The 12148-nt window shown below is 43.1% G+C and overlaps 1 protein-coding gene across 7 annotated transcripts in view; it reads left to right on the top strand.

Annotated features, from left to right (window-relative positions):
- Positions 1-12024, top strand: part of RTN4 (reticulon 4) — a 49279-nt gene extending 37255 nt beyond the window's left edge. For all 7 annotated transcript variants that reach the window (XM_075088112.1, XM_075088109.1, XM_075088111.1 and 4 more), the window contains 5 exons: positions 2440-2578; positions 8442-8511; positions 9199-9245; positions 10384-10442; positions 10927-12024. In XM_075088112.1, coding sequence (XP_074944213.1) covers positions 2440-2578; positions 8442-8511; positions 9199-9245; positions 10384-10442; positions 10927-10969 — 358 coding nt within the window. In that variant the 3' untranslated portion in view covers positions 10970-12024. The remainder of the gene's footprint in view (positions 1-2439; positions 2579-8441; positions 8512-9198; positions 9246-10383; positions 10443-10926) is intronic.
- Positions 12025-12148: the final 124 nt, after the last annotated feature.

Raw genomic sequence — 12148 nt, 5'->3', positions numbered from 1 at the left:
GTAGCAGGGGATACTTTTGGTTTTTTGGAACTTTTTTTAGGAGTACTCTTAAAATGTATGTTTTGGTATGTAGCAGCATAGCTGCGTTCTCCACATGCACGGCTGCTTTGTCATCATCAGAATCCAGCCAGGTTCACTGCAGCCTGCCCAGATCAGAGATCCAGAAACCTGGACTCTGAATTCTAAGGCTTGAGGAGTTGAATCACAGGATTAATTTAGGTCCTCAAAGAGGACCTCCGAGCTCTTTGCTTTGAGTGATGAGCGAAGTGCTTGGGGTATACCATGTGTGCACTTCCCTGAAGTGTGGGAATATGGTATCCGTGGTACTCATCCTTTCCTGTGTAGAGTACAGTGGTGCCCATTATTGCAGAGCCGCATCTTAGGAGAAATAAAAACTTATTAATGTGTTAGAGTAATTACTGAGAGTGCATATTTCCTGTTTCCATACCAGCCCTTTCCCACGCTGCTCAGTCTTGCTTCTCTCCTTTATTAATCAATGAAGTGGTTCAATCTCTATTTCCGTTGCACCTTTCAGAAACTTCTGCTTGCGCTCCTATTTACAGCTCTCTTACTAATTTTGCAGTGTTTCCAGTTACTCTCGTTCTCTTCCTCTCATCTTCAGTAAGCCAAAGGAAAATGTTTTCCTGGGTTTACCTCCATTCCTCTCTGCCTCTGCATGGTGGCTTGTTTACCCAGTCGAAGCCAATCTGTGCCTAAACCAGCCATGGGACAAAACTCTGGAAAACAAGGAGTATTTGCTTTCAAGCTTAGATCTGATATAAAAAATGCGTCTAAACGATTGGCAACAACATTGAGTATAGCAGTATGAAATATGTATCTTTTGTAAACTTAGGGTTTTGTTTCTGTTTTTTCTTTTTAACCACCAATGCCTTGTATGGCCATCCTTACTCACCCTCATTAGGGTGAATAATTCCCAGCTGAAATCCTGTTTGCTTTGTCTACCCAGTAGTGCTCTTCAGTGTCCAGACAGCATTTCCGAGTTTACCAGTTAAGTTCTTTCTTAGCAAGAACAAGCAAAACTTGTTCTACCTGTGCTCTTTCTGCAGTTTATTTCTACTAATACTGATATTCATAAGAAGCTTCCAGACATTGCTGTCCAACATACCTGGATGCTTACTTTTTATCCGTATAGCTTCAGCTACAAGGAGGATATTTTTACTTGAATGTAGTTGACAGTGAAGAGCCCATCCATGAAATCAATTTAATTATTGATTCAGGTACTCTGAATATCTTCTGATGAGTTGAGAAGGTGTGCGGATTCCAGCCAAGCGTGGGCAGCAGAATGTAGCCTTGAAATGGCCGCCCTCTATAGCTACCGTTTAAAGTATTTTAATTTGTTTTGAACTTGCCACAAGGCCATGTTTAGCTTTGCATTAAATGACATACATAGGAGCTTCCACTGGGCATTATTTATTTGTAAAAACATCAAATAAAACCACCCCAAAGCAGAATCCCCCCTAAACAAAAGTAAAAGTTTAATGACTATAGTAACTGTAAAATGAGTGCCTTCTTACAGATGTGCTGCGTTGCTCCTTCTCCCTCCACCACACAAATTGGATAAATAAAGTATTCTCTATTTAAAGTGTCTAGATTGCCATAGCCACTGCAACTACAGGTAAGAGTTGCAGTGCAGTGGAAAGAACACTTAACCAGATAGGAGCGTGTATCTTTCTGTTAAAAGAACTGCTGTCACTAACTGCAAGAAATTTTTTTAGCAAACGATGAAAAACTTGCTCGTTTTACCGTGCCTTAGTGTGTGTGTTACAGGTTAATGGCAATTTCAGAAGTGCCTTCCAGCACGCTGAATGCATGTGTTGCTTTTGTAGGATTCTTTCTGTTTGAGAAATGTAGGAATCTTGTAGATGATCCAGCTGCCTAATAAAATAGCAAAACCAGAGAATGATGCACACCCCCTAGCCTGTCTGTGTCTCTTTTTTTTTTTTTTTTTTTAAATACACGCTGGCCTTATTAGTGTCAGAGATCACAGCATATGCTGAGGAGTAGGAAGAGACGTCACAGGCCAAGCAGCGTATGTGTCAGTGGTGCTGGACAGTGCTTGCTCACCACTAGCCTGGTCTGTTCACACACGTATGTTAGCCCACCCTCCATTTGCCGAGTCCAGGTAAGACCCTGTGTGTGACTTACTAAATGCACTAGCACAGCAGAGCAGTAAGAAAGAAACATTTCTTTCTTTTCTTCTAAGAGGTTGTGGGCTTTTCTTTAAGGTTCACTTTTGCCTTCTAAGAATAACGTAGGTTAGTTCTGTTCTATCCTTTTAGCATTCCTCACATGGTGAGGTTTTGCCTCTTTGTAACTTAAGAAGAATGTATGTTGATATTGTGTATGTAACATATAACGTGTTGATGCCATTCGGGTGCAGTCTTGCAGTAAAGTTTCATAAGCTCTTCTTTCTTGCAGGGCTTACTTGGAGTCTGATGTAGGTGTGTCGGAAGAGCTTATTCAGAAATACAGTAACGTTGTGCTTGGTCATATTAATGGCACAGTCAAAGAGCTGAGACGTCTCTTCCTAGTCGATGACTTGGTTGACTCTCTGAAGGTAAGTTTATTCGGCGGCCAGTACAGCAGCCTTGCGTAAATAGATGCCTTGCTGACCTAGCTTAGCAAAGCCCACTAGTCCATATAAATATGAACGAACAACAGCGTCCTTGGCTCTGTACAAGTAAATACTGAGTTTTACTTTCCATGTTGGAAGTACTAACTAGGCCTTTTTGTTTGCAAGGAGTATAGCTTTCTGTTAGCCACACTGAGCTGAATAGAAGGTGCCACATGCAGCAATAGGGTGGATAACTTTATCTGTACTTTGTTTTGACAGTATAATAAAAACAAGTGGAAAACTGAAATCAGCTCTGGCTCCATGCAGTTCAGCTGTTACACCTCCTCGCTGGTGCTTAACAGCAGAAATTCTTTAAGAAAAGGAGAGATTGGGCATTCAGGATTTGTCACTTACATATATCTATCCCTGTTGAAAAACCTATGTTTTGGGCTAGGATGGCACAGTCGGGTTTGGGTTTGGCTTTCTGTTTCTTTCTGTACTGAGACTAGCAAGTGGTTGGTGTACAGTTGCCTGCCTTGAACAGTAGGAGTTCTTGTGTCCACTCCTTTGCTGGAGGAGTGGGGACTGAGTGATGCCCTTGTTTCACTGGGAACGTGGACACCTGTTTCGGCCCCTGGATTTGGGTGTGTGAATAGCTGCCTCTTTTGGTAATGCAAATTACTGAAATGGGGTTTGCAAGTTAGTCTACCTCAGGCGTGCAATACTGCCTAACAGATGTCTTCAAAGTGTCCAAGTAGTATTTAATGGGATTTAATAAAGGTGGCAGAGCAAAACCGACAGTGAAGAATAATAATTAAAAGAAAAAAAAAGAAGAAAATAATTGGCTGAAATCCCCTCAGTTTTGTTCTGTGAGAATTATATTCCCTCCTTTCAAGCTAATCGCCTTTTTTTGTTTTTCAAACAATTGTTTCCTTTACTGAGTACTATGTGTTGTCCATTTCTTTTTCAGTTTGCTTAATCTTCTTGAAATAAAGTTGCATTTATCCTCCAGCAAATCCCTTACTTAATGCTTTGTGAAGGCCTTTGTTGTGGGGCTGGGGGAAGGGGTTTCTAGGGAAACTTTGAGAGAAACAGGAAGGCTGTAGAAGTCTTTGTTACATTTGTGGAATAGAAATCGGAGGCAGATCTCAGAATCTTACCCAGAGTTTCTAGATCCAGTTTCTCATTATGCTCCAACTTAGAAGATTGCCGGAAGAGTTGCACGTGATACTGTGCAAGTCTCCTGCAGTAAGAGCCCTTTCCCTCGGGAAAACAGAAAGATTTTAAGGCTGTTGGGTTGTCACCTGGGCTCTGCTGCTCCTGATAAAGAACCACTTTCTCAGAAGAGAAAGAAGAGACAGCATATTAGCCCAGGGTTTTGTGTAATAAGCTTCCTGCTCCTAAAGGGTTGTGCAGTAGAAGTATTTTTATGAGGTGACTGTGGATTCTTATTTTCTGGTCATCTTTCTGGCCATGATTGATACTGCTGCAATCGTTTTACGGCAAAATGGCTTAAATAAGGCCGTTGTGGTCCGTGCCGTGCCAGAGTTCCCATGCAGGGATTGCATTTTGATGGCTAAACCCTCTCACTGCTGCCCATCAGTCTGGTCTTTTAGAAGCTGCATCTCACCTTCATGCTTAAAGTGACAACTGCTTAGGACTCACCTCTGCAGCATCTCAAGGCCACAGCCTTGACCACAATAATTATTGTTACATGGCTACAATTGCATTTTGAGAACTTAAACTTGGTGTGTGAGGGACGAAAGGAACATATTCTTTGTTCATTGCGTTTTTAAGGGCATTGAGTTTCAGTGTTCAAACAAAAGTTACTTTGCTTAAGTTGTGTTTGGTTCTGATTAAACAACATTACAGAAAAACTTGCAGTCACAAGGTGACTTGTATTGCTTTAGTAATTCAGCGCTTTGTGGTACGTTCCTTCATCTGATTGTAAGAATTTCCACACCATTTGTTTAGAGATTGCAATCCCTTGCAGTAAAGGAAAAGGAAGCAGTGAACAGCCAACTGCTGTTTCAGTTAACACTGTTTTAAAAATTAGGCCTTTCAGAGGAATTATGTTAGAAGCGGAATTAATTCCAGTCAGAATGTCTTCCAGGCACTCTGATCGCTTTTAAAAATCCTACGGTAATATGGGAAAGACATGTTTATTCAGCTGAACTAATTAATTTCCCCTCTTTTCTTCTGACATTTAGAACGTTTTATGTTGGTTCATTAGTCTAATTTATGGTAGTTGGGAGCAACCCTTCTATAAAACCAGTGAATGTCAGGACACTTCAAAAGCACAAGTTACTGATTTTAAAGAGGTTTGTGCTCGAGGAGAACATTAGGATGCTGGAGGTTTATGTAATATAACAGCCCTGTTTAAAAAAAAATAAAAAATCTTGGCTCATGTAGTTTAAACATCTTCACTATAGGAAACAGCGTGTTTGTGTATAATTAAAGTCACAGAACTTTAACATAGAAAATGTCTGCAGGTCAGTTTATTGTATGTCATAGTTCTGGCTGTAAAATCTGTCTTGTTTTTTTCTTTTTTATTAAGCAATGCTTCAGTCTTAAAATGGACTCTAAGCATTTATACAGCGCAAGGAGAAGTTCCTCACAGCTCTTGAGGAGCAATTCCAGAGGAGCCCTTGCCAGAGAGTCCCAGGAGAAACTGCACTTTGTCCTGATAAACAGCGATCTAGTGCTTCACCCCAGCCGCGTAATGGGAGCCTTTCTGATGCCAGGTCACAGTTGCCTTCAGCTTGTCATTGCACAGCTGGTGTTTTGAGAGACAGAGCTCTTTGCTGCATTTGAACTATTTGGTAGGAAAGAAACCAATAGATGGACATTTCTGGATTTGCCATTAAATTGCAGTATGCTTTGGGTGCTGAGGAGTCATTAATCACTGGAGTGTGAGGGAGGCACAAACTTGATTCTATCCATCAGATACACTGGGGTTTTTTACTGGTTTACACATCATTGCAAGGTTCAGGCTGAGCTCAGGCCCCCTGCTTCTGACCTGTCCTGTCCCAAGTGTGTGGAAGAGTAGTATTGTCTTTGTAGGTCAATCCTGGATTGCCTTCTGCTTTTTTTTTCTCTCCCCTCCATTTTAGAGCTTCTAAGTATTTAGGTGTGTTTCAGGTAAGCCTTTTTGTACTTGTAAGGTTCTCTGACTTTGTCGCATTTCTAAGGAAAAAAAATAGAGACCGATACAAAATTAGGGACCAGTATGTAAACGTGAGATTGAGATCAGCTCCACTTAATCCCAGGAGTGTTGTTTTAACTGCCCGAAGTGTGTGAAGAGAGAAGGGAGGGGTTGAGGTTTTTGCTGAACTTCCTTTGCTTTGGTAGCCCCGGCTTTCAAAGTGGCTGTCCCTCACTGAGGGGCAGCGAGGGGGCTGGTCTTGCAGGGCTCGGTGGGCCCCTCTCCCGCCCACTGAATAAGTGAAGCGGATTAAAACCTGCACACGCACACAGTTTGTCGGTAGACCCTGATGCTGCTCTGGATAGGCTTTGGGAGAAGCAAAGCCTGTGTCAGTCAAGCGTTAACGCCTGGATTTTGATCTTTCTTTCTTGGGCCATAAATTCAATGCTCACTAAATAAGATTGGATAGTTCTGATAACTGTTGGACTTCGGGCTTGATTCATATCTGCTACCCCTCGGCTTAACATGAGCTCACATTTTCTGACTTGGTCATAGCCTTCAGCAATATTACTGAATGTTCACCTGACCAGGGTGGTGCTTAGCTTCCGTAATTGTGTTCATGCAGAGGAGGTCTTGGATAGCTGTCAAGACGCTTTGCTGTGCGTGCCGGAAGCCGGCACATTGAGTTTACTGAATGCACGGTCTGCAAGAGAGTTGCTCGGAATGATCTAAAACTTGGGGCCTTTTTGCTGCAGTAAAAGTTGTCGACTTTCCTCCCTTTGCTGAGGAGGGCAACGTGCTGTGTGTACAGACTTGTCTGAAAGGAAAGTATTTGCTCCGTGAAAATACCTCGTGCAAAGAGACGGGCAGCCAGCGCTCACCCTGGCATTGCGGAGAGCAGAACTGGGCCAATGTCTGAATGAATCATGAGGGAGTTTAGCAAAGTCTGCTTTATTTATCTTGGTAAACCTGCCAAAACCCTTCTGTGGGAATGTAGTTGGTGGTAACATTGCAGCCTTGTCTGAGGGTTAACTTTGTGCCTCTAGAGCCACTTGCATCACATTTAGAAGGAACAGAGAGATGAAGAGGTGCATCATTTGCAATTAATCCTACTGGATTTTGAATGGGATCGGCTTTGAATGAAGCTCTTGAAGTAAACTTCATTGCAGTACAGAGAGGGCATGCAATTAAACTTGTATTGATTGCCATGCCCTTATCTTATTGTTGGCTGTGGATTTTGTTTGGTTTGGATATTTTGCATCTTAGGGTAAGCTAAAAATGGATGTTTGGATATATAACTTCTGAGTAACTCGGCTGTAGGCTGGATCCTTCCTTGCCCAGACCCACAGTCCTTCGACAAGCATTTTTTTCTTTCCAGTGCTTTGCACCCATCTTCTTGCGTGCAGCTCCTGCTTATCGGAATGCTTCACCTCCAGATGTTAACTGTGCCCAGAGCTTCTCTCCCTGTCTGGCTGTTCAGTGTTCTGCAGTGTCTTGCACAGAGAAGTCTCATCTGTGTGCTCTGCACAACGCAAAGCCTAATTCAGTGCTTAGCAAGAAATAAGTGCTGGTAAATCCAGATCCTGGCCTCTGCTCAGTTCCTTACGGGCTGTGCAACACTAGAAGAAACCGGCTGATTTTCCTTGGGGAGGAATCCTACACAGAAATAGAGCTGGCAGCCGTCGGCCCCCTCCCACCCCGGTATAGGTCAGGGGTGTGCTTGGGACACTCTCCACCTGGCAGAAAGTTGAGGGGCCTGAACTTCTGCAGGTCTTTGTGTGTAAAGCTAGTGAAGTGGAGTGGAGCCCGTACAGCCCAGGGGAGCTGTACAAGTGCAGCCAGCAGGGTGGTGCTGGGGGAGGAACAGCCTCTGGGTACAAGTTAGGGGCTGGGATACGAAGCCAGAAGTGACGGCAATGTGAGGGTTTAGGTGTCTGTTCGCAGAAGGGATGTCTTTGCTTCTGAATTTGTCTCTGACTTAGAGCCAGCTTCCATTTTATGGCACTGTTGACTTCTCTCTTCCCTGAATTTTTTAGTATCCAAAGCTCCTATGCTTTTTTAAGGAAAATAAAGTCAATTGAGGCAACCTTGCCATGTTACCTTCCAGACAGGCTTTTTTTCCCCTGATGTGACAGAAAAACCTGCCTAGTCTAATGAAGGGTTCACTGAGACCTTTGCTGAGCTGAAGAGTGGCTGCGATAGTTCGGTGCCGCCGTTCACGCTGCAGCCCTGGAGTGGATGCGCTCGTATGTTGGCTGCTGCGCTGCCACACGGACAAATGACCGGCTTGCTTTCTGGCTCTGCCACCCGGTGCTGTGTCCCCCACCAGCCCTTCAACCTCTCACTTGCCTGTCTTGTTCCATCTCTTTGAAGGGTGGGAGGTAGGAACTGCCTTTGCCCATCCTTAGGAGACCCGGCACTGGAAGTGCTGTATAAACACAGAGGGCACTGAGCAGCCACTGAGCACTAAGAGCTTTTGGTCACTGCTGACTTGGGCCGAGTTCAGCCTGATGACCTAGACGCAAGAGGCTACGTATCCTATTACTGAACCCTTCAGCCATTTTGTCTCTCATCTATAATTACATGAGCTTTGTAAGGGTGAAGTGGAGTTTGGGGCATTTTAGTTTCATAGGTGTGTTCAGCAAAGTCCTCTTACTGCTCTCACTCTTACGTTGTGTAAGACATACTGTGGGCTGACACGCATTTTTTTTTCCTTTTCAGTTTGCAGTGTTGATGTGGGTATTCACTTATGTTGGTGCCTTGTTTAATGGTCTGACATTACTGATTCTGGGTAAGTGTTTTAAATTGTGTTAGATACCTGGCATACGAAACAACCCGGGAAAAGCACTGAAGTCTGCTCGGTACTGTCAGGCTATTCCTGTGTTCTTGAGAGCGTAGCGATATGTTATAGTCGTGTGTCCTTTTCTAGATTGTTGATAACGCTGCAGAATGGATCATTTTGAATCGCAGTGTTGAATTCCTTGAGATTCTTGATTTTCCGGACATTGTATCATTTAAAAGAATGTTCTGTTGTGCTTGTCCCTGTCCGGGTTAGCCTTGCCTGAATGCACGGTGGCTTTGGACGAGGTACAGAATTGGCTCTGGCCGTGCCCCAGTGCAGGTAGTTTTGTTTCTTGTATCCAGAGCAGGCTGGCTTCAGGTGGCAGAAACTGACTGAAGCTGGTGGAAGCCTGAGCATCCTTTTCAAAGAACTTGCATAATCCACAGTGGGGGAAGAAAAAAAAAAAGGGCAACTGTGACCAAACTTGCTGCGCTGTTAATGAGACCTGGAGAACAGCCCAGCTTCTCCTTAACAGGGATTGTTTAAATTACCGGCCAACGATTTTTGTATGTGGCTCAATTATTCCTTTTCTTGGACCTTTTTGAAAGAAATATCAAGGTGTGAAAACTAGTCATTGTTTTACCTGAACACCATCCCTTTTGTCAATATTTATACCTTTGATGTGCTCTTTTCCAGCTTTGATTTCGCTCTTCAGTGTTCCTGTTATTTATGAGAGACATCAGGTGAGTGTTTAATACAATTCATTAAATGCTTCATAAAATTAGCTCTACTGAAGCAAACCCACAAGCAAATAAATCCAAAATTCATTTCAATCTTCTAAATTCTGTAAAGCCTTTAAAACATAGGCCTTTGACTAGGAGTCAGTGCCGGGGCCAAGAGCAGCAAGTCCACTTCGAAGTCCAGACTGTGTGTGCCTTCCCCTCCTCCTTCCTGGTGGAAGTGCACAGCAGCTTCCCCGGCAAACAGTTGTAAAAAGGCCCGATTAACCTGGAGGCCTTCTCTCTTCTGATCCAGAGCTGGTCAGGACTAAAGCAGCAGTGGGCATGGTGTGTTAATCGTGATGTGTATTTCTAAAACAATTTCTGAAGAAACCTCTTTGGAGCCAATACAGGATTTGTATCCTGAAGCCCTGTGGAATTTGTAGCCCTGGGAAAAAAAATGGAGGTGGGAGATGCTTGGCAGAGTCCAGTGCGTCTCCTGTGGAGAGACTAATGTAAAAGGAAGCTGTAAGAAGGAGCCGAAATAAAAACACGTGTGATTAAATTATAGCCAAGCTTGAGCAGGGACTGTCTTCAGCAGGTCATAGCACAGGAGGGGGGAAGCCAGCTCTGGCTTAGCAGTTCCTTCTCCTCTTTCAAAAACAACGCTGTTGATGGAGGCCAGCTTGGGGCTTAGGAAGGGAGGAAGAAAGGCACTGAGCAGATGGCAGAGCCTCCTGGCTGCCTCTCCGAGCTCCTAGGAGAGAACAAAGTACTTTTGCAGCGAAAGGAAAGCCTGTAGCCCCACGGAAAGACGATGGACAGTTTGTGTGGCTCAACCCAGGCTCCTCAATCCGCTTGATGAGCTGAAGGCTGCTCTCCAAAGGCATAAGCTGTTTAACAGGCCCAGCCCACCTAATCTGCTTTCCCGCTCCAGGGTGCCCCAAGGCGGCAGAGGAGCTGATGGCCCCACACCAAGGGGGTTGGTGCCGTGGCTGAAGCCGTGGGAGCGCTGGCATCAAATGGAGAAATAAATATGGCTGAGCCCCTTCTGTCAGCGGGCTGCGTGTAAAGCACGGCTTGGTGCCATGCAACTGCCTCGGGGCAGTGCGGTAACGGTTGGTAGGAGCTGGGCTGTAACTTCGCTTATCTTCCATTTCAGGCCCAAATTGACCATTATTTGGGACTCGTGAACAAGAATGTCAAAGAGGCAATGGCTAAGTGAGTTGGTGTTTGGTGGTTTGGGGTTTTTTTTGTGGGTTTTTTTTTTTTTTTTTTAAATTTCACCTTATAAATAATGTATTTCACTTTATAAGTAAAGCTTACCTGTCTCAGTATGGGTGGGTCTCTGTATACAGCAACTGCATTACATGCACTAGTCCTGGGAGGAAGCGGTCTTTTGTTTCAATTTGAAGCGGTTATGAACGCAGCACCTTTCTTGCTGCTGCTACTAAGTTAATCCTGTATTCTAATATAGTATAGTAGAATATAATTCTAATAGAACTCTGTGTATGTGAAACCTGAGGCCCTCAGGCATTGCAATTAAGGGGTGAATGAAGAAGAATTTATCACTGGTTTCTGAGTGGACTAGTTTTGCATTGCTGTGATAATTATCTTTCTGTGTTGCTGCTTTTAAGACTGCACCTGCTTTTTTATTTTTTCATTACTCAAATGCTGTTCTTTCTCCTCTCCTGTTTCTCTTTAGGATCCAAGCAAAGATCCCTGGGTTGAAGCGCAAAACTGAGTAAAAAGCCTGAAGCAGCGTATCGATAGGAAGTTCATCTTTTAAGGGGGAAAAAAACTCATTTGGATTTACATGGGGAGGGTCAGGGAATAGCAAAACCCTTGACATTGCAGTGCAATTTCACAGATCTTTATTTTTTAGCAACGCAGTGTTTGAGGAAAAAAAACAAAACTGTTTTGGCTGCCATGTGTTTCATCATCTTAAGTATTGTAAGCTGCTATCTATGGATCTAAAACTAATCATCTTTCTTTATCCTGTGTGCAGCACTGGCTAATACAAAAGAGTTGAGAAAGCTGTACATTTTGCTTCAGCAGAGGTAGTCCCTGCTGCGTTCCAGAAGAGGTAGTGCAGGTGGGGCGGAGGATAACACTTCCCAGTTTGTGCACTGTGTATGGTCTGTGTAGATTGATGCAGATTTTCTAAAATGAGATGTTTTAGAAGAATATACCATTTTAGCAAGTTTCAAAAAATCTTGCCTTTTTGGTATGAGTATAGCTGTATTGTGATTTTATTGTTTTATCAATTGCCTATATATATATATGTGTGTTTCACAAAGCTTAGATCTTTCAGCTGCTCCACAGTGCTTCGTACTTCAGAGAATTGACCGATTCCTGGACTAGCTCCATAGCACACAAGCTTGAAAAACTTAAAATGTCTCTGTAAACACTAGCATCTGTTTAAAAAATCCAAGAGAGAAGTGAACAAAGGAACCGTCACCTCTATTAAAAGAAAATTACAGCATACACGTTGTTGCACAAACGTACAGTAGTTGATTTTGAGCAAGTAATTAATTCTACCATCTCTCAAACTCTGATAATCTGTGGACCGAATAGCTAATGCTGCAAATGTTGTTTGGAAACTTAAAACCTTGTTATGCAAGAAATGATAAATGAAAATTTATACACTTGCAGTTTAAGCTGTATTGAACTAAGTCTGTGGAATGCATTGTGAAATGTAAAAAAACCAACAAAAACCCAAAAAAAACCAAAAAAAACCACCCAAAAAAAGGAAAAACCCAACAAACCCCAAGTATCAATAAAGCTTATAGACATAAAATAATATCGGTATTTTGCTTTCTTGAGGCAAGTTTAATATATTTGTGTTTATTTTGTTTAAGTTCATCGTGATTAACTAGCCATTGTACACGGTGGTGGAAGTAGTTTGTCAGACGTATAGCGATGTG

The sequence above is a fragment of the Phalacrocorax aristotelis genome, chromosome 3 (genome assembly GCF_949628215.1).
Source record: "Phalacrocorax aristotelis chromosome 3, bGulAri2.1, whole genome shotgun sequence".
Lineage (NCBI taxonomy): Eukaryota > Metazoa > Chordata > Aves > Suliformes > Phalacrocoracidae > Phalacrocorax > Phalacrocorax aristotelis.
Note: the sequence above shows the minus strand (reverse complement) of the source record. Positions and strands in the feature narration are given on the sequence as shown.